The 12912-nt window shown below is 43.5% G+C and overlaps 1 protein-coding gene across 1 annotated transcript in view; it reads left to right on the top strand.

Moving 5' to 3' along the window:
• Positions 1 to 12912, top strand: part of TGM6 (transglutaminase 6) — a 54426-nt gene that overhangs the window by 26365 nt on the left and 15149 nt on the right. Inside the window, exon 11 of the mRNA XM_021709491.1 lies at positions 5 to 66. Coding sequence (XP_021565166.1) covers positions 5 to 66 — 62 coding nt within the window. The remainder of the gene's footprint in view (positions 1 to 4; positions 67 to 12912) is intronic.

Below are 12912 nucleotides of genomic sequence, written 5' to 3'. Positions count from 1 at the left end.
TCAGCACCAAGGCCGTGGGCAGCGACTCCCGCGTGGACATCACGGGCCTCTACAAGTATCCCGAAGGTAAGAGCCACGTGGCGGCCTGTACTCGCCCCCCGGGCCCGCTCCTCTGCTGTGGCAGCCTGGGCCAGGCCCTTCCCCACACGACTGTGATAGCAACTTCATGTGGTCTTGTCGCCATGCTCCAAGTCAAGTACCTTTATTCAGGGTATAGTCATAGTGTCCTCTCTTTGCTATGACCTCTTCTGTGTTAGACTTCCCATGTATAATAATCATCGCTACTTTTCCTTGGACACGTGCCTTAGGCCAGGCACTGTATTAGGTCTATTCACATTCAAGGATAATAATTACTACTAATAATGATGATGATAGTAGCAGGTATTGGTTACGGAATACCTGAGATACATGGCACCAGGCACAGTTCAGACTAATAATAAGAGCAGCTCCTGTCTGCTATCTGCCAGGGCCTGTGCCATGATCTCTCGTTTATGGCCACTGGTTGATTGAAGAGCCTCTACTTGCTGAACAAAAACAAAACAGTTATCATTTTTCTCATAGCTGTCTCCAGCCATATACTTTGAAAATCTCTGCCAGGCATGGTGGCTCACGCCTGTAATCCCAGCACATTGGGAGGCTGAGGCGAGAGGATTGCCTGAGCCCAGGAGTTTGACACCAGCCTGGGCAACTTGGTGAGACCTCATCTCTATAATAAATAGATTTTTAAAATAGCTAGGTGTGATGGTGCACACCTGTAGTTCCAGCTACTTGGAAGGCTGAGGCAGAAGGATCGCCTGAGCCCAGCAGGTCGAGGCTGCGGTGGCCGTGAACCTGCCACTGCACTCCAGCCTGAGCCACAGAGTGAGACTCCAACTCAAAAAAAAAAAAGAAGAGAAAGAAAATCGTCTTTTCCACTGAATAGCAGCAGGCTTCTTAGCAGTGGCATGATCTGATTCATGTATTTTCAGTCACTTCTACTTGTTAAAACAGTGTTACTGAGTAATTAAGACTTCAAGTTTAAACTTGAATTAGACCTCATCTCCTCCCCTCCCCTGAGGACAAGCTAGAGCAGTGACCCCGGAAGGCTGCTGTAGAGAAGGAGACACCGTCTACTCTGGACACCTCCTCACTTCCCTTTTCTACTCTCTAGCATAGTGGTTTGCGGCTCTGGTTGCACATTGGAATCATCTGGGAAGCTATTTTAGTCATATATCTTATAACTAAAGCTACAACAATTATTTATTTGGTATGTATGCTGTTAGTCAGTAATTTGGGCTGTGCTCAGTTGGGATGGCTCATCTGCTCCATGTGTTGCTGGCTGGGATCTCACATTTGTGTGGGCCTCATGTGGGACTGCTGGGATGGCTGGACCTCTCTCCCCTCTTGGCCTTTCGTGCCCCAGTAGGCCAGCCCTGGCTTGTCTGAATGGCAGCAACATTCCCAGAAAGTGAGACTTGAAGCTGTAAGGTTTCTTGAGGCCTAGCTCAGAATTTGCACATGTCACTTCTGCTACATTCTGTTGGTCAAAGCAATTCAATGAGGCCAGCACAGATTCAAGAGATGGGAAGTAGATTCTACCTTTTAATGGGAAGAGTTGCAAGGTATTATGACCACTTTTAATCTGCCACGCCAACCCAGATTGCACGCCTGACTTCTTTTTTTAATTGGAGTGTCACTCTGTCACCTAGGCTGGAGTATAGTGGCACAATCATGGGTCACTACAATTCTGACTTCCCAGGCTCAAGCAATCCTTCTGCTTCAGCCTCCTGAGTAGCTGGGACCACCGGTGTACACTACTATGCTGGGTTAATTTTTTTATTTTTCGTAGAGACAAAGTCTCACTATGTTTCCTAGGCTGGTCTCAAACTCCTGGGCTCAAGCAATCCTCTTGCTTCCGCTTCCCAAAGTGCTAGGATTACAGGCATGAGCCACAGTGCTCAGCTGCTCCCTTGACTCATTGCATTATCATCTCTAGAGGATATGGCCCCAGTATCAGGAATTTTATAGCTCCCTGGTGACTCCAGTGTACAGCCAACATTGAGAACACTGCTCTAAGCCTTCTGGTGGAAAAACCTTCTGGTGGAAAAGGAGGAAAAGAATCGAGCAAATGCCTTTGCCTTAACTGGGCAAAGATGTGGTGTTGGCTAGGTGGACAAGTGCTGCTGCCCTAGTTTTGATCTACACTGATGAGGACAGATGGTGACCCCATCAAAACCTGCTGCCATCAGGACTTGTTTCCCAGGCACTGCTGATTTCTTGAGCTGTTTGTCCCCTTTCAGCACGTCTCCTCCCACCCCAGTTGACGACACAGAACTTCCCTCTGGCATGTGGTGTTTTTTGTCCCGTGTTCTGCAGCAGTTTGACAAAGCTGTGGCCACTACCCTCGTCTTCATTCTGCCAAGCTCCAAGGCCAGGAACTGAGACTTGGCCCTTAGGGGTAGGAGGAGCAGTATTGACTGGCCGTCTCCCACCATGCCGTCTCCCTTTAGTTGTCTTCTCTTTGCTCAGATAGTACAAGGCTCAGTAAGACAGGATAAGCAGACTTCCTACAGGAAAAGAAGCACCAACTTCCCCTTCCTGTAGGCACCCCCAGTATGAACCGCAAGCCCCTTCTTGTTGCAGACACCCCCAAATTTAACACTGATTATTTTCTTTTTTGTTTTTTGGTTTTTTTTTTTGTTTTTGTTTTTGTTTTTTGTTTTTTTTTGAGTTGGAGTCTCACTCTGTCGCCCAGACTGGAGTGCAGTGACTGCTCCCGGCCACCGCAGCCTGACCTGCTGGGTTCCGGCGATCCTTCCGCCTCAGTCTTCCAAGTAGCTGGAACTACAGGCGTGCACTACCATGCTAGCTAATTTTTTATTTATTGTGGAGATGAGGTCTCACCAAGTTGCCCAGGCGAGTCTTGAACCCGCGGGCTCAGGCCATTCACTCACCTCAGCCTCCCAAAACGCGGGATTACAGGCTGAGCCACCGAGCCTGGCTACACTGATTATTTTCAACACTCACACACACTCCTAACTCACACCACCAACATTCCCTTGCTCCTATCTCTATGAATGTGATTCTTTCTTGACTGTAGATGGCATCTTCTACTTCAGTCGTCTTCTTACTGTCTTGAGGGTAGACAGCAGATGAGGGGGGTAGGTGGCAAGGCCTCTTCTGAATTGGCACCTCTCTCATAAGACCTGCAGATAGATGGCTGGGTCCCATCTGCTGGGAGCTTCTGGAACTTGGATTGTGGGGTCTTTTGCCCTAAGCTTTAGCCATGGTCACAGGAGAAATCATGACAATAATAGCAATCACCATTTACTGAGTACCTGCTGTAGGGGGTAGACCATTTTCACATATCATTTAGTTCTTTTGTTTAACAAATACTTACAAAGCCCTAACTATGAGCTTTTAAGAGAGACAATGGTATAATGTCCATTTTACAGAGAAGGCAGAGTTACCGAGAGTCATGTTGATGACCAAGAGGACATAGCTAGTAAGGGGGGAACTCTCTTGTAGAGCCCAGAACCCACTCTGCACTTTGCTGCCGCTATTTAATTATAATATTGTCTACTGTTTAATGACTGTCTACTGTGGATCAAGTGATTTCACATATAGGTTAATAATAATAATAATAGCCGGACATGGTGGCTCACACCTCTAATCCCAGCACATTGGGAGGCAGAGGTGAGAGGATTGCCTAAGCCCAGGAATTTGAGACCTACCTGGGCAACTTGGCAAGACCTCATCTCTACAATAAATCAAAAAATTAGCAGGGCATGGTGGCACGTGCCTGTAGTTCCAGCTACTTGGAAGGGTGAGGCAGAAGGATCACCTGAGCCCAGCAGGTCCAGGCTGCAGTGTCCGTGAATGTGCCACTGCACTCCAGCCTGGGTGACAGAGTGAGACTCCAACTCAAATAATAATAATAATAATAATAATAATAACAAAACCAACAACAGCATCTAGAATTTGCTAAGCATGGTAGTAAGTGATATCTATGCATTGCTTCATTTAACATTTATAAAAACACATTTATGGATAATCAGACTGAGGCATAGGGAAGCCAAGGATCTCCCCCAAATTTCAAAAGCCCAGAAGAGCTGGAATTCTGAACAGACAGTCTAATCTCTCCTTACCCTCCCCACTGTGCTCGTCTGCCCTCATCTTCCCTGAGGGACCTCAGCGTGCCATCTACCATGGTTCTTTTATCTGCTCTTAATGTAGAGCACCTCCTGAGTGCCAAGCATAAGTCAGAATCCAGAGGACAAAGAGAAGTCCCAGAGAGTTCACCACATGGTGCACTGACAGCATAAGGACAGTTGGGGGTGACCAGTACCGGGCTGAAGGAGGCCAGAGGCTAAAGGAGCAGAGAGGAGGGGTTCCTAGCATCCAGAGCAGGAGATACTAGAAGAGCATCCCAGGGGAATAAGATTTAGCCAGGAGATGAAGGGCTGGGAAGGTGTTCCAGGAAGATGGGACCCTACGCAGCCTGATTCCAGACTCACTCCGGGCAATGCTGCTCATGCAAGCCAAGGCATCCCATTCTACAGATGAGACAACAGGGGCTCAGACCTCTCTAAGTGCTGAGCCCTTGCTCTGCCTGCAGAATCAGGATACCCGGTAGAGCGCAAAGATTCAGAGCCCTTGGGTGCAGTGTGCATTGCCCAGATGCCTAAGATAACCTGAATACTGGAAAAGGAGAGAACAAGCTTTTCAAGCAAAGGAGACTGTGTGTGCAAAAACACGTGGGTTGTCCTCAGATTAAGGTGGGCTTTCGACAAGAGGCTCCAGGGTAGAATGGAGGAAGGCCACTCCCCCTGTTGATCTTTAGGCAGAAGAACCAAGCATGGAGCCAAGATCTTAGTGAGGCTGGTACCAGGAGCCCGCAGGGAAGCAAGGTTGGGTCGCCTGTCCAGGCATCACCTCTGGATCTGGGTATTCGTTTCCTGGGGCTGCCATAACAGGTTGCCACAAATTTTGTGGCCTAAAACATCAGAAATATATTCTCTCATAGTTCTGGAGGCCAGAAGTCCAAAAACAAAGTGTTGCAGGCTTTTGCTTCCTTTGGAGGCCCTGAGGAAGAGTTCTTCCTTGTCTTTTCTAACTTCTGGTGTCGTAGGCCTTCCTTGGTTCTCGGTTGCATCACTCCAGTCTCTGACTCCATCTTTACATGGCCTTCTTTTCTCCTGTGGGTCTCAAATTCCTGTCTCCTTTCTCTAATGAGGGCAGTGGTCACTGGATTTAGAGCCCACGGTAAACCCAAGATGATCTTATTCCAAGATCCTGAATTACATCTGCAAAGGTCCTAGTTCCAAATAAGGTTATATTCACAGGCACCAAGGGTTAGGACTTGGGCAGATTGTTCAGGGGAACACTCTTTAACCCACTGCAGCCTGAATGGGAAGACCAAGCACCTGCTGACCAGGGTCTGGCCAACCACGCAGAGGACAAGTGCAGTGACTGTGGGGCTGAGCCATTTTAGAGGCTGATGCAGAGACCCTGTGACCAGCCTCAGGATACTCCTTCCACTCTCTCAGCTAGTCTACTCTTCCCCTCTTCTTCCATCTCTCTGTTGTGCCCTTTTCCCTCCCTCCCTTCTTGTACTTAGTGGGTAGCCCCAAGTGCCAGGTGTGGAGTGGGCAAGAAGGATAGGAAAGCAGATAATCCCAGTGTAGCGTGATGTGATCAGGCTGCTGAGGTACAAATGGTCAGGGGATGGGGAGAGAGCACAGTGCTTCCTCAGGCCACAGTAAGAGAAGAACTTTGCACCAAATGCTTTCTCTGCCCAGGAAATGCCTGCTAACTTTCCTAAGCCTTTGCCTGCCCGGGGTTCTCAGCACCCTACTGACTTCCTCCTAAGCACACATCACCATTTTATATTTGCTTGAATCTTTACCCATTGTGTCCCCTTTAGCCTGAGATTTCTAGGGTGGCAGGGAGCCTGGCTGATGTGTTCAGCATATCCCCAGCTCTTACGGCAGCATCTACCACACAGCAGGTGCTCAACATAGATTCATGGAATGAATGAATGGAGGCCAAAGGCACATAAAAGGCTTTGAATGCCATAAACAGTTTGAGCTAAATCTAGAAGGGCCTGCTTTGTTGATTGCAGAATTGGCTTATGTGAAGTTACAGGACACGCAAGGCACATTTTCACATTTTTTTCTATTGACATGTATTTATTGAGCATCTGGTGTGTGCCAGGTACCCAATGAGCAAAACACACATGATCCTTGTCTTAAAGACGCCAGCATTGTAATGGAACAAATAGAAGTAAACAAATATATAAATAGTATCTTAGATAGTGATAAGTATCCTGGTGGAAAATAAAGCAAGTACAGAGTTTAGGGACTGGTTGAGCAGAGGTGAGCATTTGTCGTTTAAAATTAGATGGTCACTAGCAGTCATCTCTAGAAGACTCCACCTGATAACAGCAGCATATATACATTCTCGGAAAGTAGAAATGGAGCATTCTCCAGGATGGACTATATACTCAGGCATAAAACAAGCCTTAAAAACTTAAAAGGGTTGAAATCGTACAAAGTGTATGCTCTGATCACAATGAATGAAATCAGAAATCAATATGAGAAGGAAATTTGGGAAATTCACAGTGTGTGGAAATTTAAAATACATACACCTAAGTAACCAATATTAAAGAAGAAAACACGAGTCAAATTATAAAATGCTTTGAGATGAAAGAAATGAAAACACAACATACCAAAACTTATGGGATGCAGCTAAATCAGTGCATAGAGGGAAATTTATAACTATAAAATCTATATTTAAAAAGAAAGATTTCAAACCAATAACCTAACTTTCAACCTTAAGAAACTTAGAAAAGAAGAGCAAGTAAAACCCAAAGAAAGTAGAAAGAAAAAATAATAAAGTTTAGAGTGGAAATAAATAAAATAGAGAACAGAAAAACATCAGAGAAAATCAATAAAACCAAAATTTGGTTCTTCGAAAAAAATAGACAAAATTGATAAACCTTTAGCCAGACTAAGAGAAAACTCAAATTATTAAAATTAGAGAGGATATCACTACCAATCTTACAAAAATAAAAAGAATTGTAGGGATGTAAAAGTATATAATTTATTTGGTCTTTGTTCCCACTTCCTGGCAATAGTTCCAAAAACCTTGGGATCTCAAGAGTGATAAGTGTGTCTTTTGTGAAGGTGTCAGGATGGCCAAGTGGTCTAAGGCGCCAGACTCAAGAGTGTCTTTTGTATGCTAGTGAGATGACTGTGGCTGGGGACCCCTAGATCTTTCAGCATGGGAGCTAGTCAGCTGAACGACCAAGACATAATTAGAGTTAGGACTTTGAGCCCCACCTCCAATCCCCAGGGAGAGGAGAAAGACTAGAGATTGAGTTTATCACCAATAGCCAATTATCTCATCAATCATGCCTATCTAATGAAACCTCCATGAAAACTGCCACGTGTTGGGGTTTAGAGAGCTTCCAGTTTGGTGAAGACACTGAAGTGCTGAAAGGGTGGCAAGCCTGGAGAGGGCACGGAAGCTACACACCACTCACCCCCACCCCATACCTTGCCTTTATTGGCCTTTTGGCTATTCCGGAGTTAAAGCTTTCATAAATAAACCAGTCATAGTAAATAAACTGTTTTCTTACGTTCTGTGAACCACTCTAGAAAATTATCAAACTGAGGCTAGGTAACAATAAAAGTCACCTTTAAAAAAGATGCAGCTAACATTATACTTAATGAGGAAAGACTGAATGATTTCCCCCTAAGATCAAGAACAAGATGTGGATGTCCCCTTTTGCCACATTGACTCATCAATCTGATAGAAGTACTAGAAAAGAAATTAGGTAAGAAAAACGAATAGAGAGCTTTTTAACAAATGATGTTGGGAAAACTGGATACTCATGTGCAAAATAATGAAGTTGGACTCCTCCTACCTTATACCATATACAAAAACTAACTTAAAATGGATCAAAAACCCAAACATAAGAGCTGAATATATAAAACTCTTAGAAGAAAACATAGGGAAGAATCTTCAGGATATTGGACTCAGCAATGATGTTTTGAATATGTTGCCAACAACATAAACAAGAACAACAAAAATGGATGCATTGGGCAACATCAAAATTTAAAACTTCTCTATATCAAAGGACATATCCAAGAGAATGAAAAAACAACCTAAAGAATGACAAGAAATATTTGAAAATAATATTTGTGGTGGAGTTAATATCCAGAATATATAAAGAACTCCTGCAACACAGAAACACACAAAAACAATCCAGTTAAAGAATGGGCAAAAGATTTGAAGAAGATATGCAAATGGCCAATAAGCACACGAAAAGATGTTCAACATCACTAGTCATTAGGAAAATGCAAATCAGAGCCACAAAGAGATACCTTTTGAGCTATTCATACCTGTTGAGATGGTGGCTATCAAAATAACAAGTGTTGTAATGGGTGGGAGTTGATGGGAAAGTAAAACAGTGCAACCACTATAGAAAATAGTGTAGCCATTCCTACAAATATTAAAAATAGAATTATCATATGACCCAGCAACTCCATGTCTGGGTACATACCCAAAAGAATTGAAAGCAGAAACTAAAAGAGATATTTGTACACCCATGTTCAGAGTAGTAGTATTCAAAATAGAGAGCCAGGTGCAGCGGTTCACGCCTGTAATACCAACACAGGGAGGCCAAAGTGGGAGGATTGCTTGAGGCCAGGAGTTTGAGACCAGCCTGGACAACATAGAAAGCTCTTGTCTCTACAAAAAAAAAGTCAAAAAAATTAGGTGGGCATGGTGGCTCACACCTGCAGTCTTAGCTACTTGGGAGGCTGTGGCAGAAGGATCACCTGAGCCCAGAAAATGGAGCCTACAATGAGCCATGATCATGCCACTGCACTTTAGCCTGAGTGACAGAGTGAGACTCCAGCTCAAAACAAAACAAAATAACCAAAAAGTGGAAGCAACCCAAATGCCCATCAGTGGATGAATAGATAAACAAAATGTGGTATATATATACATGTGGACTATCATTCAGCCTTGAATAGAAAGGAAATTCTGACACATGCTTGGCTAAACCTTGGGGACATTATGCTAAGTAAAATAAGCCAAACACAAAAGGACAAATATCCTATGACCCTACTTACTTCTGTGAAGTACCTAGAATAGTCAAATTTATAAAGATGGAAAGTAGGGGCTAGGGATTGAGGACAGTGGAGAGTTATGTTTAATAGGTGCAGAGTTTCAGTTTTGCAAGAAAAAGATAGTTAAAGTTAGATGATGGTGATTGTGACACAACACTATGAGTGCACTTAGTGCTACTGAAGTGTACTTGATGGTTAAGGTAGTAAAGTTCGTATTATATGTATTTTACCATAATTTTTTAAATAAAAAGAAGGAAGGAAGAAAAGGAAGGGAGGGGAGTAGGAAGTAGGAAAGAAACGGAAATAGAGAAATTTCCAAATTGGAAAGAAAGAAGTAAAACTATGATTGTAGATAATATCATCATGTACAAATATAAAATCCTAAGGAATCCACTACAAAGCCTTCAGAATCAATAAAGTGGTGGGGCACAGTGGCTCACACCTGTAGTCCCAGCACTTTAGGAGGTGGAGGCAAGAGGATTGCCGGAGCCCAGGGATTCGAGACCAGCCGGGGCAACTTGGCGAGATCTCCTCTTTACAATAAATCAAAAAGATTAGCCAGGCATGGTGGTGCACGCATATGGTTCCAGCTACTTGGAAGGCTGAGGCAGAAGGTTCGCCTGAGCCCAGCAGGTGGAGACTGTTGTAGCCATGAGCATGCCATTGCACTCTAGCCTGGGCATCAGTGTGAGACTCTGACTCAAGCAATCAACCAATCAATAATAAAGTTCAGCAATATTGCAGAACACAAGCTCAATATTCAAAATTTAAGTGTATTTCTACATAGCAATGCATACTCTGAAAATGAAATTAAGAATTTACTCCTAGCCGGGCTTGGTGGCTCAGCCTGTAATCCCGCACCTTTGGGAGGCTGAGGTGAGTGGATTGCCTGAGCCCACAGGTTTGAGACCCGCCTGGGCAACGAGACCTCATCTCTACAATAAATCAAAAAATCAGCCGGGCATAGTAGCGCATGCCTGTAATTCCAGCTACTTGGAAGGCTGACGTGGAAGGATCACTGGAGCCCAGCAGGTCGAGGCTGCTATGGCCGGGAGCAGCCACTGCACTCCAGTCTGGGCGACAGAGTGAGACTCCAACTCAAAAAAAAAAAAGAACTTGCTCCTAGCCAGCTTGGTGGCTCAGCCTGTAATCCTGCACCTTGGGAGGCTGAGGTGAGTGAATTGCCTGAGCTTGTGGGTTCGAGAACCACCTGGGCAACTTGGCGAGACCTCATCTCTACAATAAAATAAAATAAAACATTAGCCGGGTGTGGTAGTGCACGCCTGTAGTTACAGCTACTTGGAAGACTGAGGCTGAAGGATCGCCGGAGCCCAGCAGGTCGAGGCTGCAGTGGCTGGGAGCGTGCCACTGCACTCCAGTCTGGAAAACAGAGTGAGACTCCAACTCAAAAAAAAAAAAAAAAAAAAGAATTTCCTCCTATGCTTTCTTCTAATTTATAATAACATTTACAATTGTATAAAAAAGAATAAAATATTTAGGGATAGATTTAACAAAAGAAGAGCAAGACTTGTACACTAAAGAGTACAAAATTTTGTTGAAAGAAATTATGAAAGATCCAAATAAATGGAAAGGTATCCCATTTTCATGGACAGAAAGAGTTTATACTGTTACTATAACGGTACTTCCAAAATTGATCTACAGATTCAATAAAATCCCTATCAAAATTCCAGCTGAGGTTTTTTCCCCCAAAATCACAAATGAAAAGGGATCCAGAATAGCCAAAACAATACTGGAAAATGAGAGGTTAGAGGGTTCATATTTCCCAAATTCAAAACTTACTACAAATATACAATAACCCAGAAAGTGTGATACTGGCATAAGAATGAGCATACAGATCAATGGAATAGAACTGAGTCAAAAAGTAAGCCCTTAAAATTATGTTCACTTGATTTCAACAAGAGAGCCAAGAGAATTCAATGGAGAAAGAATGAGAATGGTCTTTTCAACAAATGGTGGTGGGATCACTGGATACTCACATGCAAAACAATGAAGTTGTCCTCCTACCTCACACCCTACCCAAAAATTACCGCAAAATGGATCATAAACTGTATGTAAAAGCCAAAACTATAACACTTTTAGAAGAAAATATAGGAGTAAACCTTCACGATATTGGGTTAGGCAAAGCCTTTTCAGATATGACATCAAAAGCACAAGTAACAAAAGAAAAAATTGATCATTGGACTTCATCAAAATTAAAAACTCATGCTTCAAACAATACCATCAAGACAGTGGAAAGATAGCCCACAGAATAGGAAAGAATATTTGCAACTCATGTATCAAATGGATAAGGGACTTGCATCCAGAATACATAGAGAAAACTCTTCCAACTCAATGATAAAAAATAATCACTTTTATTTTTGAGTCAGTCTCATTCTGTTGCCCAGGCTGGAGGGCAACGGCATGCTCACGGCCACCGCAGCCTCGACCTGCTGGGCTCAGGCGATCCTTCCACTTCAGCCTTCCAAGTAGCTGAAACTACAGGCATGCACCACCATGCCTGGCTAATTTTTTAATTTATTGTAGAGAAGAGGTCTCGCCAAGTTGCCCGGGCTGATCTTGAACTCAGGCAATCCTCTCACCTCAGCCTTCTAAAATGCTGGGATTATAGGCATGAGCCACCACACCCAGTATTTTTAATGCAGCAAAGAATTTGGACAAACGTTTCTCCAAGGACAATATACAATTGGCCGGTAAGCACATACATAAGAAGATGCTTAACATCATTAAGTCATTAGGGAAATGCAAATCAAAATCACAATGAGATACCACTTCACATCCACTAGAATTGCTATAATAAATAAGATAGAAGTCTGAGCATGGTGACTCACACATGTAATTCTGGCACTTTGCAAGGTCACCGCAAGATTACTTGAGCCCAGGAGTTCAAGACCAGCCTAGGCGACATAGTGAAACCTTGTCTTTACTAAAAATAAAAAATAACTAGCCAAGCATGGTGGCGTAGGCCTGTAGTTCCAGCTACTTGAGAAGCTGAGGCAGAAGGATCACCTGAGCTTAGGAGTTCAAGGCTGCAGTGAGCTATGATCATGCCACTGCACTTCAGCCTGGGCAACAGAGTGAGACTCTGATAATAATAATAATAACAGTAATAATAATAATAAAGATAGACAATTAGTGCTGGTGAAGATGTGGAGAAATTGGAACTCTCATACACTGCTGGTTGGAATGTACATTAGTGCAGCCACTTTGGAAAACAGTTGTACAGTCTCTCAAAATGTTAAACATAGCATTACCATTACCCAACAATTGCACTTCTAAGTGTATACTCAAGAGAAATAAAAACAAACATCCACACAAAAATATATACATGAATGGTCATAGCAATATTATTGAAAATAGCTAAAAAGTGGGAACAACTCAAATATCCATCAACAGATAAATAACATGTATCTCTGTACAATAGTATACTAGTCAGCAACAAAAGAGTGATGTACTGATACAGGCTACAACATGTATAAACCTTAAAAAATTTCAGGGAAGACTGCACATTGTGATTCCCTTTATATGAAATGTCCACGGTGGCTCAACCCTGTAATCCCAGAACTTTGAGAGACCGAGATGAGAGGATTGCCTGAGCCCATGCCTTCGTGAACAGCCTGGACAACTTGGTGAGACTTCATCTCTACAATAAATCAAAGAATTAGCCAGTTATGGTAGCACGTGCCTGTAGTTCCGGCTACTTGGAAGGCTGAGGTGGAAGGATCGCCTGAACCCAGCAGTTCAACACTGGGGTGGCCATGAGCGTGCCACTGCA

Source organism: Carlito syrichta, unplaced genomic scaffold (genome assembly GCF_000164805.1).
Source record: "Carlito syrichta isolate Samal-C Ts95f unplaced genomic scaffold, Tarsius_syrichta-2.0.1 Scaffold239047, whole genome shotgun sequence".
In the NCBI taxonomy this organism is placed as follows: domain Eukaryota; kingdom Metazoa; phylum Chordata; class Mammalia; order Primates; family Tarsiidae; genus Carlito; species Carlito syrichta.
Note: the sequence above shows the minus strand (reverse complement) of the source record. Positions and strands in the feature narration are given on the sequence as shown.